This window comes from Vanellus vanellus (genome assembly GCF_965231255.1).
Source record: "Vanellus vanellus genome assembly, chromosome: 1".
In the NCBI taxonomy this organism is placed as follows: domain Eukaryota; kingdom Metazoa; phylum Chordata; class Aves; order Charadriiformes; family Charadriidae; genus Vanellus; species Vanellus vanellus.
Window position 1 is genome coordinate 28,099,618 of NC_138905.1, and position 22,029 is coordinate 28,121,646.

The window sequence follows — 22,029 nt, forward strand, 5'->3', positions numbered from 1 at the left end:
CTTTGTAAGAACTGATACTCTATCAGTTTGCAGTGCACCCGCATTTGCTAACCAACTTTCACTCCAGTGCTAACTGTATGTTAAATACGTGGCCTTATTTAGAAATCTTAGTGGCATTTACATAGTTCCAGTTCACAGCATTTACTGGGCGTCAGTTGTGTTTCATGACAGTTTTATTACCCTACCTGTGGAAAAGCTTAGCCTCTCAGACACGGAATACAATACAGCTCATTGTATTCTGTGAGACAGAACCCTGTTTTTTACTGGATTAAAAGTAAATGTGGTGGAACCAAGTTTCCAATACAATATTTCTAATGCAGCTTGGGACTTAATTTGGTTCCTATTTTTGATGCCTAAAATAGTGCAGGAATGAATTAAATATATGCTAAATTGTTCATTTTAAACTATGTGCTGTAGTCAAGTAATTATTAAGGAGAATGCTTGAGATGATAGAAAAGTCTTTTCTGTATGGCTCTGAGCCATCCAGAAAAGAAAAAAGGGCTGAAGTCCTTGCTTCATTTAAGTCACATTGCCTACAGCAAGGCCAGAATTTTACCTAAAGAATGAAAACAAAGTAAGAGACAAAATAAGACAGGCAGGTAGTGTTTTGCAAAGGAGTTCATACAGCATGCAATGGCCCAAGCTGAACTCTGCAGAGTCATTGTTTCATGACCCAAACATGAAATAGGAAAAGCATTCCCTTTCCCATCGGTTACCACACTTCTGAAATGATGGAATTTTCCATCATTTCATAACCTGCAGTGCTGTGATTTCTCCTGATTAGGAATTGCAGCCAACTGATAATGGAAAGAAATCTGCCAGACCATATGGTGGAAAATTCCAAGGAATATTAGTACATGTAGTCTGAAAAATACCCCAGCAATGTAGATTTGAGAAGAGAATGTTTATTTTATAAAAGAGTTTCACTTAATACTGTTATCAGGACTAAGAATCCTTTAGAACTGCAGATGCTGTGTAGTGTGACAGATAAGTAGGTGGTAATGCAGGCAATTCAGCATGTTACAGGGCCATTGGTAAACAGCAAGATTATTAAGAAATAATTAATCTGAAGCACAATTGGGCTACTGACTGGCTAGCACGACCTCACTAGAACTTACTCAGCTGTATTTCCTGATGCATGGTCTGTTCAACTTGCAGTTTCTTCTTCCCATGACCATGCTTGCTGAGTTCCTTTTCCACCATCCAATTTACAGACCACATGTTCCTCTCAGCACAGACACCGGTCCCTACAGTCTAGGGTTCCTGGCTGTTACCTGCCTGGCCTATATATCTTTTGTACAGTTAGGATGGTGGCACATGAACAGCAGACAACAACTGATAGCAGTAGTGAAGGTCCACAAAAAAGGCTTTCAATCTTCTTTCAGTCTGCATCTACACTTTAATCACCTCACTGTTCCTTCAACTTGTTCATAATGGACTTTGTCATACAGCGTTTAGTGAATTCCTTCAGTTAAGGTTCATTCAGTCTAATCTCTTCTTAGAAGGCTTCTGTTGGTGCCCTTTTCCCCATTCTTCGTATCACAGTCTTGAATACTCCTTTCCACTTCCTTCTTGTAATTTCCATCAAAGTACAGCATTTAGAAATTTCTTGCTCACAAGCCTCCTACTGAGCTCATTCCTCAGAAAGTGCCTTCATGACTACAGTACAAAATGTACCTACATTTGCAGTTGTGCTATGCACAGAATTTAGTTACATATAATTGAGTCTCTCTTAAGGTTTTTTGTTCCTGTTTGATTCTGTAAGGTATTTCCATAGGACACAAACTGCCTTTTTCTTTCCATCTCCTCCTACTGTCTTCACTCTCCAGCAACAAATATGGAATTGTGCCTGTGGAACCCAGGTGTTTCTCTCATTCCTTTTCATCTTGGTGGTGGGGCCTGGCCTTTCGAATGTTTCTTCTTTCTGAGTGACAGTACTGAATGTAATATTCAGTATTTTCCTCAATGCATTTGAGTGAGTTGTGCTGAACAGAATGTAAGCTGTACAGGTCTGGCTCCTGTTCATATTCTGAAAGATCTGCTGATGTCTCTGGAGCTCTGTCCTGTGCTTTGGGGCTCAATCCATACAACAATGATGAATGCCCAAGGTGCGGACATTAAGTAATTGCCTTCTGCTACAAGGAAACCCCAGAGCAAGGCACAGCAACAGTGCACCTGATACTTTCTACCTGAAATCATCTAAGTGAAGAGTCTCACAGGCATTCAGGAGTCAAGGTTGCCGTTTCTTTGTCTACATCATCTATGGCAATGTGGAAGTGAGAGATGCGGATTTCCCACCCTGAACTGATATAGTTTAGTTAGGATCCTAGTTGCTTTCAGATTTCTCTGAGGTCAGTAGATCCAAGGTGATGTAGGTGATGTGAACGAGCCCCTAGCCATGTTTCTCTCTTTCCACTTACCACTACGGTAACTACACTCCTAATACCAGTCTCATTGGTTGCCCAATTCCATGCATAGTTTGGTATGCTGAGGGAGGTCTACAGCTTGTATCCAGCACATTTTAAAAGCACACAAATTATTTTTAGACAAAGAATCTAAGACTGATTGAACAAACAAGACTAAAACAAAGACAACCTTTCCCTGAGGGGAGCAAAGGGAGAGGGAGGTGCTGATGTCTTCTCCCTGCTATCCAGTGATAGGACACATGGGAATCGTTCAAAGCTGCAAAAGGGGAGGTTTAGACTGGACATTAGGAAGCATTTCTTTACCAAGAGTGTGGTCAAACACTGGAGCAAGCTTCCTAGAGATGTGGTCGATGCCCCAAGCCTGTCAGTATTTAAGAGGCATTGGGACAACGGCCTTAGTAACATGCTTTAACTTTTGGTCAGCCCTGAACTGGTCAGGCAGTTGGACTAGATGTTCATTGTAGGTCCTTTCCAACTGAAATATTCTATTCTATTCTATTCTATTCTATTCTATTCTATTCTATTCTATTCTATTCTATTCTATTCTATTCTATTCTATTCTATTCATGTAAGTAGAAAACCAGCTCTCAGCAGTGAGGAAACAGAGCAGCCCAGTATAAGCATAACACCCTAAGTATACCATGCAGATTCTTAGTTTTTTTACCTCCATTTGTTTCTATGAAGACATTGAATAAAATCCAGAGCTTTGGACTCCTGCACTGTGATGGTATTATGATTCACTCCACTGCATAAATTTGCACAATGAAGCCCTCAGGGGTTACATATGGAAGGAGGGGTTTTTAAATGGTTTAAAAATACTCTTCAGACCTTTAAGCGAATAGGCAGATACGTATTGAAAAAGATTTTAAAAGTGAAGATCTGAAATAATTATCCCTCGGAATCTTGGCACCAGAACTCTGTTCATTGCTAATATTCTGCTCGCTGTTTCTCTAATAAGTCCTTCCATAACTTTCTAAAAGGACCATGCTAAGCTGAGATAGTTGGTACCTCTCCTCTTCTTTTTACCATCCTTTTTATTTCTGTAGTACTTGTTGATGGAAACACTTAACGTGCAGACACTTGTTATGAATTACTATAGGGACGTTAGTGGGGCACATTGTCCTTCAAAACTCTTTTTCTTCAAAGACACACAGCACTGAAACATTTTCTCTCTTTTTTTTTTTGTTCCCACAGAAAGAAATACAAATTTTACGTATTGCAGAAATGTAAGTTTAAGGGGAAAAAAAGGACACCTATTAATCTGAATAAAGTCTGAAATCCCATTCTTGGTAACAAAATCAATTTGTAAAGTGATATTAATATATCTAGTACTTACCAAAATAAGTCCCGAGATTAACGAGGAAGTGCCTGTCAGGGCAACATAGAACTTGGGGGTTAATGTGTTCAAAAACATACTCACTGAAAAAGAAAAGAGAGGAAACTGTGAGTACAAGAGCAGAACATGTTCTCCACATGTGTCCCCTCCTCCTCCCAACTGCTTTCCATCTTCAGATAAGTTACTACCTTAATTCTGATAAAAAAGACAGTTTAAAGAACATCCTGTTCCGTCTGCCTAACATGTGATAAAGCAGAGCATTACACTGCCACATGCAGAATTTTGTTTTCACAACAGTCAATCACAAGGCACTGGGAAACAGTTGCACACATGTTTGGGTCTTTCCTATTCCAGTCAGTGCTCCACTGATGTGGAATTCAGGATTCCCCATGACAGACATTTTATTATCTGCCTTTGCTACTCTGTTGCAGTTAGAAATCTTAGAGGTCCATCTCAGTGTCCTGCATTCAACATTGTCTCAATATCCTGTACGATCTTGGTGAAACTATCTGGACAAATTTTTACAAGCCTTTTACTTCTCATTACCTTGGTTCTCACTTACAAAGTAGGAGATAATAGCATTTCCTTAACTCATTCCACTGCATTAAAGTTGGTGAACCACTCAGTATGACAACAGTGAATAAAAGCATAAAACAGAATAAGAAAAGACCTAACGGGCTTTCTGATAATTAGGGGTGAAAACCATGGTAGCTATCCAGATTATCTGAAATCTAGGGCAGAAGCAAAGCTGGACAAGCTGCAAGGAACGGCAATTCCATCTGTATGAGCTTCTGGAAATTCAAAGGGCTTTTCTAGTCATATCATATTTTGGAAGCTGCTGAGAGAATCAACAGGTAGTTGTGCTCAGCCCCCCCTCTCCCCCCCCCCCCGAAAATCCCTATGGCTTTAAGAGAATAAAGTAATCTTTTTGTAGGTTTTGGATCACTCTGCAGGAGCTACTAGAGAGAACTGGAGCTCTTCCACTAAATTACAGATGTTTAAAGAAAACTCTCAACTTCCCATCACCTCCATCTTCCACAAATGAAAACATCCTCTATTAAACTACAGGGAGGTTTAGAACACCTTCTGTAAAAGAACCCTATTGGTCTCATCCTTAACCACTGCCAAAGTATTTTTCATACATATATACATATATGTCTATACACACAGATATATTTGTATATACACATGCATCCATCACTGAGGAGGGAACTGACAATAGTTAGTGGGTAAATTTAAAAGGCTTGTAGGAGACTACCAAATAGTCATTAAAAAACACTGATAAAAGACCTGGATATGTAGGTGGGAGGCCCTCAGTTCATTCTGTTCCCTTTAGAAATGACACTTACTGAAATCAAACAATATGGAACCAAAAAATGAAGAGAAGACAACAACAGCAGGATACAAACCATCAAACATATGACTAATTTTCCATGACCAGTAAACCAGAAAATTGTATTCCAGAAATGCATCACTAAAAGAGATTGACACTCTGCAATTCAACTGCTTTGTTTGGGTTTTGGCTTCATATTTTCTATATTTTTTTCTTGAAAAAGCCATATACTGTGAAAATGGAAGTGTCATTTTCTGCTCCATTCGAATGGCATTGAGAACCAAGCTGATATAGTAATAAAATAATTTGGTGGGTTTTAATTCCATCATACATTTTCTTTCACAAATGAGTTGGATGCCAGATTCTCAGCTAGAGTAAATCAGCATAACATCCCCAGTTTTAGTGTGTGCAACACAGCTACAATGATTTATGCCGGCTCAGGCTCAATAGTTGGGATTTTGCCACATCTTATTTCTTTTTTTTTTCTATTCCCTTTCTCTCTTTCTTTTCTTTTCTTTCTTCCTTTCTCTTTCTTTCTTTCTCTTCTTTCTTTTTTTCTTTTTTCTCTCTCTTTTTTTCTTTCTTTCTTTTTTCTCTTTCTTTCTTTCTTTCTTTTTTCTCTTTCTTTCTTTCTTTCTTTCTTTCTTTCTTTCTTTCTTTCTTTCTTTCTTTCTTTCTTTCTTTCTTTCTTTCTTTCTTTCTTTCTTTCTTTTTGTTTTTAATGTCTAATACAAGCTGACTTCAAAATAGTAGACCCTGCTTTCTCCAGCCCCAATACCTGTTAAGATGGAAGAGAAATGGGGAGACAGAAATAGCTTTGGCTTCTACCAACCACCGTAAGTCCTTTAGAAGAAACATTCCTCATTCTGGAATGCAAACATAAGCCAGAGACATAATCAAACTGTGTCACTGGGGAAATTTCAGACTGCCAGTGAAATTACTTCCTCTGCTTAGGTCAGGATATTCCTGAGAGAGAATACGCTATGATGGGATATAGATGTCCATGTCCCCCATGTAGCACAGTGCTGCTGCAGTGCCAACAATAACATGAAAAGCCAGGCAGCAGGAGACTTTACAGAAGTGCTTTCTCTTCCATTCCTCCACCATAGCTTCACAGCTTATGGAAAGCTGGAATTTTTGCTATTAAACTGTAAAATTTTTCCCATTACCCTAGAGGAAATTTGATTTCCAAAGTTGTGAAGTCACCTAACCCTCCAATGTTTTAGAAAATTCCACATGAGGATATCCATTAAACAAGGATATGGCCTCTTTGCTTTAAATTCTTATTGCCCGTTTCACTAAGAAATGCTGCAAAGAGAACCAAGTTTCTCTTTGGTGAGTGATGAGATACTCACTTATCATTACTGACTGCCATCAATAAAATTCACTTTGGGAAATGCAAGCCCATTTGGAAGAGCCCTCTCAACAAATTAGCTCCACGAGCTCTTGAATGGAGTAGAATGAATGAGGCTCTTAAGAAATCCTGTTAACTTTTCTCTGTCACTGCTCTTTTACACGCAATGTATACTGATTTATAGACAAACCCTCAGATCTGAATGGAGATAGGATTTTATTTATCTGTCATGTGCACCAGTGTTACTGCTTTCTTCTTTGCTGGCATGTATACTGGCGCTTTTTTATGCTCTTTAGCATAGGCTGCTACAATTCTTCACTTTTACAGCTTAGTCATGGGAACTGGCAAGGTGAAGAGGTACGATGCTGGATGCTTTTAGATTGTGTGGGCCAGACTCCCAGGTAACTGGAATACCTCAGTTGATTTGCTACAGTTGCACGCAACTACCAGAGCTGCTTATCTGGACTGTATCTCCCTAATCCTTTTGCCATTTTTCTTTCCACTCATTAAATGTAAGAATCTCCTATCAACTTCTGCCAATTATTAACTACCCTCCTAGTCTCTTTGTCTCCATAAATATTAACAAAAGCAAACATTTTGTAATAAGAAACATCTCCAAAACAGTAAAACTAAGCATCAGAGGGTATGTGGTCAGACTATTTTTATTCTGAAGGCAATGAGAATTCAGTCATTGTTTCAGTGGACGCTACATCAAGGCCTAGTTCTCATAATATTAACTCCCGAAGTCAAAATCAACCCACTTTTGGGTTATCTGATATATATGATAATCCAAAGGGGAGCATTTCTTTACAGTCAGCATTCTGACTCTGGAGAAATCACTATCATATCCAATGTCTCCATCCTGTAGTGGACTCAGGTTTCCTTCAGTGTGTTGCAGGAAACTAGAGCCATTAGATAATGCTAAATGTCCATCTGCCTAAATTTGGATAGTAGTATTTTTCTTCTCTGTTTCCATTTGATGAAGTAGCAGGATTAATGAGAAGAGAGAAGATTTCTGAGAAATGAGAGTTGAAGATACCAGCAGAAGATGACTGAAGAATAAAGAAGCCGAGTAGAATCACCAGTGAAAGGTGGTACTGTATGTCCTTTATTCTGAATTCATATCATGCCAGTGTATGCCTAATTATTTCTGTCCACAAAGGGAAGATGGTGCAGTTATTCAGCTTGGAGCATCATCTCTTGTCTGTAACTTGGTAGAACTTAAAAAGGGCAACAAATGAGTATCTCGAGAAAGAAACTTGCCTGATGTTCCTGCAGTGCCAGCTCATTTGAAATTACTGTCAAATTCCAATTATATCCACAGCCATTTGGCGATGAATGATTTATTTTAGGTGTGTTAGTAGAAATGATGGAATACAGTACAGCCTGTTGAGGTTTTTTAAAGAAAACCAGCATGACCTATAAAAGCTGTCTAAACAAGCCAAGCATGTCTTCTTATGAGAGGCTCCTGGCCTTACAAATACCCGCTCCCCTCCTTCTTCCTTTCTCTTTATTGCTTTCATTTTAATCATGCTTGAGTCATCCAGAATAAGGCACTATTTACATTTCCAAAGGTGCCTAAGTTGCATTGGCAAATCATTCCATCCTATTGTATAATACCAAGGGAAGGACTGTTATTTCACTGTTAACTGTGCATGCTCACAGAGAAGAATTTACATCCTATTCAATTCGTGGCAGACAAGCTAAAAAGTACACAAGTCTTATCTCATATTCCCCGTTGAGGCTAATCAAAAGAGGTGATTGAAACGTTCTTGAAAGCTGATGCCATTTCATTCCTGTTATATATGTTATTTGTTGCCAATACTCGGATTCATTCTGAACACGGGAATAAACAACAGAGGAAAATCCAGATATTTTTCAAGGAACAAAATCCTCAGTTCATGTAAAATGTATCACCCAAGGTGATAAAACACTATCTTGCTTTACAAATACTGTAGTTAAATTGCTCAAAGTATCATCCTGCTGCTGTATCAGTTAATTACATTAGAAGTTCATTAGGGGAGGGAGCATTGCAAACTACCTACTATTCCCACATGTGGATCTACAAAAATGATAGCCCCGCTACCTCCTTCTGAATGTGAGGCTAAGTAGCTTGCACAGTAAGGTGCAAATAAAAATCCATTAGCAATGTTACATAAATCATATACACAAACAGATCAAGCAAAGACAGGACTGCATCATTTATGGCACTTCTAAGAGAAAAAACAATTCCCCAAACAGAATGCTATCTTAAAATACAAGTAAAATTAAATACATATCAATAACTCAGTATAAATAAAAAGATGCATTGCAGACCTAGAATTAATGATCAAACACAAACAATCCAAATATATTGAAATACACATGAAGGCACAGCTCTTTTAGTGGCAGTATCTCTGCGGTCCTAAGTGAGACAAGGTTTCCGGGTACAGTAGTAACTTTTATAAGAATGAAACATAGAAAAGCTTACAGTCACAGAGCCCTTCCACTGCATTACTGGTCCTTACGTTATCATGGCTAAAATATCTGTGACCCTAAGAAATTTCAATGCACTTTCTGTCATAATATTTGCTTGGTGTGCAGACCAATGCAAATTCCTGTAACGCCCGTGCCAAGAACCCAAATCCTTTAGACAGGCGACAAGCTAAGAAACCTATCACTGAAGACCTTTGACACAGCCATTCAGCTTCTTTTCACTGCAGCCATCCATTGAAGCTGGTGTTCAAACACGGTACAGAGGATGGGGCAGTGATTGGTTTATTTCACAGGGGCCTCAGCATGGATTAATGCAGCCCCTGATTCAAACTTGTTGCAGCAGTGAAGAACCACCTAAGTGTCAGCAAAGAGGGCGAAATAAAGTTCAATAATCTTCTTTTAATAAATGTGTAACATTCCACTCTGAGTACGAATCACTGCATACACTTGACTTTAATTGAACTATTTATACGTAACCTTTTTGAACCCTTGGCCCATCCCTCATAAGAATGTTAACAATACAATTTTGGGAAAACATGCTAGGGTCAGGCTGAATTATGCGTTATGTACCATAATGACTTCCAGCTCAATATAAATACAAACCCCACCAGATTTAGGTAAAATGTAAAGGGTATTGTCTCAGAAAAAAATATAATTCACCAGGATTTTCCCTGGGAAACTACCAAGATTTTTTTTAACTCCTTCAGACTTGGAGAAACTACCAAAGCAGAAGTAAGCATTCAAAAGATTAAGAACGCTGCAGAGCGAGTTTTATTTTTACTTGTTGCAAATGCTACGCAACTTCCTCCTATAAGGCCTTTTTGTAGATCTGTTTTCAAAACTTGAAACAAATTGTCACTCAGAAACAAACACGTGGCCATTCCAGGCAGTAGCAGCCGGTTTCTCTGTGCTGTGCTCAAGGAAATCCAGATGCCCACTCACTTTGTTCAACTGCCTACTCTTGTCCTGAAGGCATGAGGCTGAATGAGAGTCGCACTCTGATGTCTGGAGCCTAAGCTAATGGCCAGCGAAGTCGCCTGCTGCTCTCAGCGAATGCTGGATCAGAGCCCAGGTGAGAGAAAAAGGTGATGTGCCAAAAGCTACCTACTACTGCAGAGAAATAATGAACTCAGATTAACTACACACACTTGTGCATAATCAAAGTTCTGCCCTTCTAGATAGTTCTAATTAGTGACATAAAACTTTCTGGACTGAAGACCACCACACTCTCTCTTCCGTGTTTCCATATTTTAAATGTAGGTTTTCCCTTTCAACAGAATACCTTTACCACAATAAAAGGGGAGACTGAGTAGCGATGGATTATTCTGGAGAGAAGTTGGGTATCATGGGAGAGGCTTTTTGCCACAAAGCACAGCCCAAAGAGAAAAAGGAGCAGAAGGCAATAATACAGTACCAGTTCCAGGTCAAAAACATTCAAGTTCATTTACTTATAACTGAAAAATAAAGAATTTAGAAGGTTGCAGATTACAGCAATAACATTCTCTCCACTTTGTGACCCAGTGGCCCACTGAACAAATTATATCCAGCACAGAAGGCCTAAACAAATGATAGCAAATTCAGTCCATCTTTTCCCAAACAACCCCGCCTGAGGATTGCTAACAAATCAATTCAATAATCCTCCTCAACATTTTAACGCACCGAGTATCTGAAAACCAAAGTGATACAACGATTAGTGCTGGCCTGCTTTTCAACACCAAGTCTGTATTCATGCTATAAGCTCCAAAAGTTATCGTATCGGTCAAAATTCTGGCTCAGTCCTAGCAGAAATTAGTCTGTGCTGGTTCTGGAGCTTTTGGGACTTACATGAATATACTATGTCCTTCAGAGTGCATTAACCATTCAGCCTGTTAGACACCAAGATTGCTCATCCCCACAGAGAATAATATACAGGGAAACATAACTGATAACAACACAAGAGCTATCACAGAACTGAGGGCAGAAGGACATACAGATGAATCAAGGAAACGAGATCTGGAAGACAAAAACCTACTTAGACACTGTGACTCGGGAAAGGGAAAAGAAAAGAAGACCAGATTAGAGATGGACAAGTATAATACAGAGGTGAGTTAAAAGAAAATTAAAAAAGGGAATGGCAATAAAAATTAACATGTGTAGAAAGAAGAAGATAGAGACAAAACCAGCAAAAGCAAAAAAGACATACAAGAAATGACACATGGAACATGAATGTAAATAAAGGTTATTTTTACTTTAGCAAAAGATGGTTTACGATTCAGAAGTATCTTTTCACTGGGAGAAATGAGACTGCCAACACTAACAGCTTTGGTCATTTAGGAAGAGATACTGTCAACAAGTTATTTCTTGGTATCAAATACACCCCAAAGCCTTGTCTCACAAACTAAGGCACTTAACACAAGATGCTACTAAAGATTCCCATTCCCAAATATGTTTTCCCAGAATGTCCTGCTGAGCTCAGCTGCTACACTTTCCCCCAGGAACAGACAGGCTGGACATATGAGCGCAGGATGCGCTATACCCACCCCAAGAAAAACATTCTCTCTTCTGAATTTAAATGTTAAAACCAACTTAGGACAGCTAGACTCAAGAACAGTATTTTGCTATTCCATTTGTCTGAGATCATGAACTCCCTACCTTGTGGATTTGGGGAGAATAAAAGTACGGAGAAAAAAAGATCAATTTTGCCCCAAGAAAGCAACTATTATAATGCAAATTTGCTGCCATACAGTTGTCACTGCCAAGGGACAGGGACATTTCCTCTTGCTTTCACAATGCAGTGGTGACATGAGTTAATTACACAGCTCCTCTTAATTGCAGAGCATGCTGCATGAACACCAAAATTTGCTAATGTATTGGCAGGAAAAAAGCCATTAAAAAAAAAAAACAAAACAAAACCAAAACCAACACCTCCCCCCAAAAAAAACCCACAGCATTTCCATTTAAAGACAAAGAAAATGAGGCCATTTCCTAGGGCTTTACAGGCCATAGCTGTCAGGGATGGAACTACTATGCATTTCTTTATGACCATCACAGTGTCCTAATGCTAAAAGCAGACTCCTGGTATTAATAATGTACAAGTGGAAGGGAGGAACTGGGCCAAGTAAGAATGAGGCACGAAGGATGAGCAATGACGTATTGAGTAGAGATATTAATATCTGGATTTTTAGAAATGGGGATGTGTAAAATTGGGTTGTTGCTTGGTTCTTAGTCAAATTCTCTTGCCACACTTTCAACCTCAATTCTAAAAGCAGGTTGCTTGCAAATTGATTTGAAACGCTGTCATAATACACATCTCCCCTGCAGATTTTAAAGTTTCAAGAAACATATGAGTCCTTGTCTTAATTTTTACTTCAGTGTTGCACTGCATGAGGAAGCGCACTCTCAGATTTGTGATGGGGGATTTCCTTCGCTGTGCAACAAGGTGTCTTTGTAGGCAGAACCAGTCCAGCTATTGGAGAAGTTCATAGTTAGCTTGTGGTTTCCTTTTCTAATCACACACATATCAGCATGTGTGTGTACCAGCAATTTCCCCAACACAAAAGCAGGGGGAATCCTCATGTGATGCTACAGTCAAATGAGGATGCATTCCCTGATGGTGTCTCATGTGACTGCAGAGTATTGCCGTGTATAGATATCTTGTACCTTCTTTTAGACACACACTTGTAAGAGAAAACAGGAGTACACCGAGCTCTTCAAAGTACAGCTGTTGCACAGTTTATCAAGTAGATGATTTTAAGACTTCTAAGTCTTCAATTTAAGGCACACAGCAATTGGGCTCTCCTGAAAATCAATAGTAATGTATTTCATTGCAAAAATGTACCTAAGCGCTGCAACAAAATGACCTTATTTTCCACTCTGCACCCCAAAGTGTTCAAGCAAATCCATATTTTAAAATTATTCTTAACATCAATAATCATTCATGTAACTGAACTGATACAGCTTTATCCAGTTTGGGCAGGTGCTGGTTGTGAAGTCAAACCTACCTGTTACCTTAACTGTTGCTTATTCCAAGGCATTACACAGATTTATGTGGTTTAGCCTTTCAAAGCTGTATTAAAACAAAAGCCATTTACTAAACCTCATTATCTGGAGTCATTTAAGACAATTAATGGCTCTCGTTCCAAGTGCCAGATCAGCACCGTTCTCTCAATGCAACAGGGTAAATTTTGCCCTCTTCTTTCATGCAACACTCAGGGAGGTAACAGCTCCATTAAATCTTTCTGATTTTGGTTCATTAGCTGTCTAAAGAATACCCTAAACTAAAAGTTTGCCACAGTGATTAATTCCAGTGCCACAGATAACAAAGGCTAATCCACTCTAGAGAGACGAATCATGCAAAGAGTTTTCACCAACTACCGGCATTCCACAAAAGAGAAAATATCCCATGGGTTCCCATTATCCGGGAACCTCTCTGGGAGGAGCTATTCCCATGCTAAAACAAAAAGAAGCCCATGAAGAAAGCCCCCTCAGCTGCCCTGTAGCCTCCTTTTGTGCCTCCTTTTGTTCCAGGCAGGATTTGATATAAGCACCAACCCTACAGACGGGAGCAGTGCTGCATCTTCCATCCTTGCTTGTGTGTTGCATTCATAGACATACAAAGATGAGGATCAATATATTTTGTGCATCAAAAAAATCATCTCAGCAATGAAAAAAATCAGAAAATATGGCTGAAATTTGCATCTTGACTAAAATTTTTACTATTTTTCATATACTTTTTTTTTTTAAATACTGGAGAAATATTCTATTTCAGACATTTTTCTTCTAACCTTGATAGCTTCGCTCTATATAGCACGTCTATTTTGAGAGTCTCTAAGATGCTGATCTCTTCGCATACAAGAAATTGCAAGGTGCTTCTTGGAATAGAGGTGACTGGGAAACATTTTCATAATTAGAGCCGGCAACCTCATGAAAACTCCCTGGAGATCTACAATAGCTAATATCATTATCCTGTCATTGAAAACTCATCTGTGCTTCCTACTTAGAAAATCAATAGGGTGGTCATTCCATTTTTCTCCTATGAGAAATTTCTACCTATGATATATTTCTATATGCAGCAGGGATTTTTTTCCAGTAATTGATGGTCTGGGTAATGTGGCACAAAAAAGAAGGGAAAAATGAATTTTCCATTGAGTGTGATTCATTATTCTTATGTATCTAATAATCAACTTTCCCCTCCAAAGCATTTTTAAGCCTGAGTGACTCACACAATAATTGTACCAAATGGAAAAGAAGACAAATTAAGTAGAAAACTTCTACCTCTTTGCCTCCATTTTGAGGTATTTCAAAGAAAGCGCAGCAGCAGGTTTGACATGCGCCGTATAATTTCCATTGTCTACCAGTCTCTCGGGACACCCAAAACTTATTAAAATGGAAAAGGCTCTGCAGTAACTCCGTAGACAGAACTTCAATCTGCATTCAGGACCTGACTGATGAGGAGACAAACTTTGGGGGAGAATTTTGCATAATAAAGATTTTCAATAGAGTGAGCTCCAGAAAAAGAATCTCAAACCAAATGCATGGCAAACGGCACAGTGGAGGCTGAGGGAGCACCCCTCTCACACGGCCTTATGGACATATAGCATGAAGTTAGACTTTTAAAACACGATCATCTTGTGGCCAGGGTGGTCCTTCTGTCCCTGCAGGCAGGGAGTCCCTCTCCACTGCGATTTCCTCCAAAAGCCTCATGCGTCTGCTAGACAAAACTGGACTGTGCGTGGTTTTAAATCTTGTTTCGTTTCATGAAAAGACAAATAAAATGCCGCTTAGATTACCTCATTAACATCAACAATAATGATGCTATTTGATTTAGCCTTTGATGAAATCCCAGGAGAAAAGGCAGTGCAAGACACCCACTATTTTTCTTACTGAATATTTAATTCCAAACACGAGCCATGGCTGACCTGGCCGAAATCAACTGTGAAATAACATTCTGTCCAACAGTGTCCTCCTTAATTTTCCTTTCTTCTGTTTAAAATGACTGCTCAGAAACCCCACACAAATACACTACCCCCAGCACTCTGTGTTACCCACCAGCTACTTGCAGATCTCTTTTCCTCCAAAGCCAAAGAAAGAGGAGATAGAAGTGAAAAATTCAAGGCTAAATTAGCCAAACAAGGCATGCCTGACAAACGAGAAGCTTGCATGAGAAATAACACCAGCACCGGACTTACTATAACCTGTCTTCCCAACCTTGCTGTTGACCTAGTCAGACACTGTATTTGCTCTAACTTGAAAATTCAAAGTCTAGGTAAAACATTTAGCTGTGTTGGGAAACCCCACATTTAGGTCCAGCCTGGAACCTGTGAAAGTAAATACCCATTTGCCTGTCTGAATTCTCCAGGTGGACATCAAACAGCTGAAGAGTGCACCCCCACATTTCAGTAAATAACTCTAGGGAAATCTCCTGCATGTCACGCCACATCAAACTATAGCTGGATTACAGATACCACAGTGCAGAGAGCAGCTTAAAAATATTTTTTTTTAAAAAAAGTATTTCTCTTTGTGATTAGCAGCCTATGCCTTGTTATTTGCACTGGGTTTTGCACAATGCCCTGTGAGAAAGATGCTGAGCTAAAAGGAGGGCATGTCAGAAGCACGTCCAGTCAGCAACGCTGCCCTTCCCTTCCACTGCATCACGCACGTCGGGGTCTTGACATATAGGCAGGTAATGGCTGAAGATCCTCTTTGCAAGTTCCCCCCCTTGACTCGGACTTGAGGTATGGGAACTCTGAGTTCCTCAAAAACCAGGCCAAGATTGCTCAAATTGAATGTCTGCAATTAGAAATTGGTTTTGAAAGTTTGGTCAGGCAGGGAGTGTGTCACCGAGGTGAGACAAGCCTCATGAGCTCAGCTTTCCGCTCTCCAAGGGTTGGTAAGACCTGAGCACTGAGCAAACCCGGTGACCGTTGACTGTACTCATTTCCAAACATGACTGAACGGTACTTCACCACTGCACCCGGTGACCAGAAAAGACCGCGCTACAAAAACAGCCCCTCAAAATGCTGTGGTTTTCTTGCATCTGCTTGTTCCTCTTCTGTTCTCGTTAGTATTTCTAGGACTAGTAACCGTGGCTATGTTAATCCTCAAATACTGGTGCTTAATTATGATACTGCATTGGGATTTTTTCTGCTGTCCTTGAAGTTGACCTACTCAGATTGCCCTGGAAAAATTGTCTTTGAAGCTAACACTTGCCATGTTTTCTCTTAATGCAGTAGCAAAAGTTTCTGGAATTTTTTCGGGGAGGGGAATGCCAGCAAAAAGATTCAACAACCAGGGGACCTCACATCCTCCCCCAGGTTTCCCTACACGTGTGGTTAGGAACTAGCTTCCCGTCTGGCCCTTGAGGAAGAGCAATAGGAAAGTGATCTCTGAGCGTGCAGCACGTGGAGCCAATTCCCCTCTGAACACACGCATCTGAATAAGCAACTGCTTCAGCAGAAAAATCCAGAAGAAAACTTTGAGAATGGCAAAATACCAAAATCAATACAGCCATAGATTCAAAGCGCGCTCTGGTACAGAAAGCTCACAGAGGGCAAGCAAAATTATTGTGGGAGACTACTCAACTTAATGCTTTTCAAAATGCCACTTGGCTCAGAAACAGAGAGATTCAGAACCTGCTAAGTGTGTTTAAGTGCTTGGAATTGTGGCATTTAAATGACCAACAAACCCCTTAATGCTCATTATTCAAAGCACGAAATACCACTGAGAGAAGGGCAGCTGACTTTCTGGCTAGCAGTGCCCATTAGAGAGATGCACTTAGGGATATATAATACCCGAGCAACACAGAATTTGCAATAAAGTTTGGCTTCTGCTCCCAGCTTCATGGCTGGCTTGCCTGCGAGTCTTTCACTGCAGTGTTTCGGGGCTTGGTTCCCTGCCTGTGCTTTGGGAAGAGACCGAAGTAACATTCTGCGCGCAGAAGCAGCGGAGGTCTTTGCACTCACTTACAGCCACCCTGTCGGTTTCTTCACTTACACGTAGCACCTTCCTAAGACACCGGCAAAGTGAATTGTGCTGGCCTTCTCCGAGGGCTGTTTCTGCTACTATCGTCCTCCCAACCAAAAAAGCATTACAGAAAACAGCGGATTATATTCAAAGAAAGGTATTTCATTTAGGGCTTTCTAGCAGACCTGATCTCGGTCCAGCCTGTCCCAGGACAGCACAGTACTGAGCTATGGTACTCCATGACGCAGACTTGCCTGCTCATATTATGTAAAGGGGTTGGAAAGTGAAAGAATGGGTATGTAAAGGTGATTAGGACAAAAAACTAACACAGAGTCGCAGCTTTAAAAACTCCCTAGAGCAGAAAAAGGGAAGGCTACGTACAACCTACTGTGTTGGGTTTGGGTCTCTCTGTGTTTGGCTACCATCTCCCTATTTTTTTTGTTACTTTTTAAAAAGAAAAATAGCTCCCCAAAGGAAGTTTCTCTGAGCTCCAGCAAGATTAGCACTATTAAGGAATGGGTCCCTTGATGAGCTCTTTTTCATATTATGCAATTAATATTTCACATGGTGAAGAGCTGCCACTGAGCAGAAAGATCCCAAACTTTGAAAATAGGAAACATCATCAATTAGGGGGATTAGGGAAAACCATCTGGGCTTGTTAAGGCATCACTGCCTGAAGGAAACGGCTCGATGCGGGAATGCGTGCTGCAGCTCGCAGCAAAGCCCAGCCCAGAGTTGATACTGGCAGCAGAAGCCAAAGGCAGGAGATGCCAAGAGGTCTGTGAGCTTGAAATGGTATCAAGAGATGTTACCATTTTGTAGTCGTATTAAAAAATGTATTTGGCTGACATGCAGCAGGGCAAGATTTGTTTATTTCTGCATGAATGCATCAGTAAAGAAATATTGCATTAACCCCTTCCCAAAAGCATTCACAATTTTCTCAGTGAAGCGTAACACCAAAAAAAAAAAAAATTAACTGTTTTTCAAAACATAGAATTTTTTTTCTCATTAACAAGTCCTTTGCCCTGAAGACATTTAATTTTTAGATTAAATAAATAAATAAATCCAGTCATCCTTTACCTGGAGCTATGAACATGACTTTGTGGGAAAAATGCACCTCTTGAATTGGAAGTGTTATAATAGGTTTTTAGACTTCTCTGAAGTGGTGGTTTCCTTTTGCTGAGGAGTCAGACTCCTGAGGAAACGACTCCAGGTTCGTTGCTCATGAAGTACACTTGTAATTTGGATAATTAAGTAAATGCCACAGAGTCATTATCTTTTCCCTAAAGCTGTTTTTTTTTTTTCTGTAGGAGTTTTCCCAAGTTAATTTAATATTGTCAGTTTTCCCAAGTTAATTTAATACTGCCAAATAGGTAAATCCTTCAGAGATTAGTTAGTCTCAAACCAGAGCTAGAAATCCACGAGGCAGGCGACTTGTAGTGGGTTTTGCTGTGATTTTAAGTATGTTGCTCTTCCTGGTTTTCAAAAACAAGGCAACATTTTTAATCCTATGCTTGATTGCTCCTATGAGGCAAAGCAAAAAAGGAAGGCAAGAGGACATTGTTTAGAAAAACAAAGCTCTCTTTGCCCCATCTGCCAGTCCCACTGCTGTCAATGCTGCGAGAAAATGCCAACCGCATCGACGTATGTCAAGAGAACTGAAATACCACAAAACGCTGCAGACATTTTTTCGCATACTGAAGTTTGGGGAAATGCAAGCGAATACTACAGAGGCAGCACCGCTAGATGAGCATCACTGAGGCAAAATTACAAGTAAACACGTAGCACAGAAATTCAAATGAATAATTAAAGCACGCCCTTCTGAGTTCCAGTACGCTGCCTGGGTGTTTGAAAACAAGCCCCTGAGGAGTGGTTAAGGAGAGGCCTCTTCACTGAAGTGGCCCAGGATGTTCTCAGGGGCTGGAGAACCTCCCCGGCATGCAGAGCCAAGCTTGCCTTCGGCTGGGCTGCAAAGGGGAAACAGAATTTTTATCCTGCAGTTTCACACTTATTTCATACGGAACCAAGCAATTTCTGCCAAATCCTGACCGATAAGATCGAATAAGCAGAAAAAAGAAAGCAAAATCAAGAAACAGAGTGAAACAAGCCTGGGATTCTTTGTTGACAGTCACTAACCGTACCATTTTCTTTCTGTGTAGAGCACTGTTTCTTTCTCTGGCTTGCTCTGAGCAGACAGAAAATTTTTCACCACGGTTATAGTTCCTTTCTTTTAAATGTTTATCACCGGGAGCACTCCACAGAGCTGACAGGGAAAGCACGGAGCTCTGCTAGCAGATGGGCTCATTAAGATTTTTCGCTCGAGGCCAGCATTAGTGGAAACCAAAGTGCTCTCCATACACCAGATTAGCTGAGGTGGTCGCATGGCTCTGAAGGACTGAATTAGTTGTGTCTCCATCTCTTTAGGGCACACCTGCAGTTTGTAAGTTCATTTCCCTATCACATCAGCTTCCAGCTCACAAGGCCATTTTTACTTTCTTTCATGCTGCAGTAGTTTTTAAAGCCTGTTCTTGCCTTCATTTCTGTGATGTGCATCCATTTGCTTGCCTCCATTGCAGCGCCTTCCTCTTTGACTTGTAAATTATTCATTTTGGCTGTCATCTGGCTCAATTTAGTTTCAATGTGCAATGTCATTTGAAAAAAGCAGAGTAGATCTATCCGCCTCTCCTCTCCTCTCCTCTCCTCTCCTCTCCTCTCCTCTCCTCTCCTCTCCTCTCCTCTCCTCTCCTCTCCTCTCCTCTCCTCTCCTCTCCTCTCCTCTCCTCTCCTCTCCTCTCCCATCTGCATGCACTGGGAATGGCCTCAGACAAAACTTCTGTTTATGTCTTTTCTGCCAGGAATAGATAACACCACCCATTTCTGGAGAGTTCAGCAGAAGTTGCCACTTTTTCTTATACAATCTAATCGTATGGTAAACAACCACGGGCCAAATGCATAACGAATGCTGATGGGCAAAAACTTTAGTCAAAGTCCTGACTGACACAGAACAATTTTTTTTTTTTCTCAGTAAATCATTTTGCAAAGCTTTCCCTAAAATCAGATCTCCCTGTAGTTCAGCTGAAAAGGCAGAGAAGAAATTCCAAAAAAGTGGTTGATGAACAACCAGATTTGAAGGACGAGTGGGGATGACCAGGAAAAACAGCTACTTATTTTAGCTAAATGAAGAATGAAATAGTTACTTTAACCTTGAAGTAAAATAATCCTGTTAAAGAATAGGAAATTGTGTCACTGACACAGCTTTATTACAAGAATAAAGTCCACGATAGATTTCTGTATGGCCTGGTGGGGTCTCGTGGAGAGCTGCCCATCCATGAGGATAACCTGACGTGGAGGCAGCGGCTGCCCCTTTCACTTTGGGGCAGCACTGCCTGTGTACGAGGGAGCCCCTCTTTGAGAGGGAGCCCCAAGAAGCTGAAATCAGGAATTGAAGAAGTTGCCACGGGCTATCTGCCAAGCCCAGGTGAGGGACAACGCAGGCCCTCCCCGCACGAGGTCCTTTACCGGGAGCGATGCTGCCCGGGCGGCACAGCTGGCAGGAGGAGCGGCGCAGGGGGGCCCAGCTTCGTGGCGATGGGTTACGCTGCCCTGGCCCCCAAACCCCGCTGATGCAGAAATAGGAGTTTACCTTCTGTTTACCTTCTCTTCTCTCCATAAGTTTTAAAAGGCATGTGCTTTGTTATTTATTATTATTATTTATTTATTATTTATTTGTTATTATCTCTTCCAAGATTTTCCAAGTCCTACCATCTCCATTTCCTACCCCATCCCGACAGACTCAGCTCCTCTGGTGCACTACCAGAGAATCAGAGAGCCACGGCGCTTCTTCTTCCATCAGAAAGAAGAACTAAGAAAGAGGTTAAACTCAGTTCAGCGCCAAAGGTCTCAAGGTCTAACTCCGCTGCCCTATCATACGCCGCACAGCATCTTGCCCCGGGCACGGGGCCTTCCGTGCGGGATGGGGGGTCTGCCAGGGACGGAGGTGCTCTGTGCCAGAGCTGCAGGTATTGGCATTCACCGCTCAGGGCAAACGCAGCGGTACGGTGAGAGTTCCTGTCATCAGTCACACGTGCGGCACCTTATGCAACTTCATTTCTGACTCACCATTCAAAGAGTGAAACAGTAGGATTTATTATAACCCACCTTCTCATGCCAGAAAAGAGTACCTGCTAGCATATGTATTAGAAAAAACAAAATTCACTTCTTGTATTTTTTCTTCTTCCTCCAGCTCTCTTTCCCCTTCCTCCACTTCTCGCTTCCATGTGATCCTGAGCCACAGACTCTCCAGGCAGTTTCACAACTAACCTATACTTAAGATGGACTCCAAGGAGAGGATTTCCAGCCCGGGGATTTAGCTTTCTATCTCCAATTAACGGCACCGGCAGCCCAGCAGCTAAGCCTTTGTGCGTAGCGCCAAGCATTTACCCATACTGTTATTTAAGCTGAGGGTTTTCATTAGATTTTGGTTGTTTGATTCAGCACAAGAACTGCACCAAAGCCAGTTGCTCCAGTAGCGAAATCTTCAGGACAGCTCTACACCCAGCAATACATGCAAGTCACTGACTGCAGTTGCTCAATAGTTTTTAGGCTGATGACCTTGGGCAGCATTTTCCCCCTTCTTTTTCTGAACCACAAAAAAATGGGATAATTTACTGTCTTGTTTCAAGGTAAAGGAACATTGTCAGCCTAAAATAATTTCTTAACGGGCACTTTTTTTTTCCCTCCTGGTGAACAGAAAAAGATTGTGTTGAGAACTCCTGATATTAAATGAAGAAGATAACCTATCTTACTGATGCTAAATTTTTTTTCCCAATCTGCTTGTCTGTAACCTCTTCTGGATGAATGTTTTCAGCAAGACGCTTTCTCTATTTTGGCCTTTCATACAACAATGAATGAAAAAAATCAGGAAAGCACCACCTATTGTTTACTGTGCTTGTATGCTGGTAAGAACCTACAAGTGATTGACAACACCTAACAAAAAGCTCCCTGCTTCGCTACATGTCCTGGAGCCTCATACCTGATACTACCTAAAGCCGTGTCGATTCACTTTCCTCTAAGACCAATACAGAATACGAAGCCAAAGGTGTGTGTTAAGACTGCTTCAAGCCTTCCTAGTTTCGCTGAAAAAGCCGGAATTTCCCACTTCCCC

General features: G+C 40.8%; 1 protein-coding gene across 2 annotated transcripts in view; it reads right to left on the reverse strand.

The window, feature by feature from the left end:
• The window catches only part of ST7 (suppression of tumorigenicity 7), a 152,392-nt gene that overhangs the window by 68,699 nt on the left and 61,664 nt on the right, over window positions 1–22,029 (reverse strand). For both annotated transcript variants that reach the window (XM_082488448.1, XM_082488449.1), the window contains exon 2: window positions 3,763–3,845. In XM_082488448.1, coding sequence (XP_082344574.1) covers window positions 3,763–3,845 — 83 coding nt within the window. The remainder of the gene's footprint in view (window positions 1–3,762; window positions 3,846–22,029) is intronic.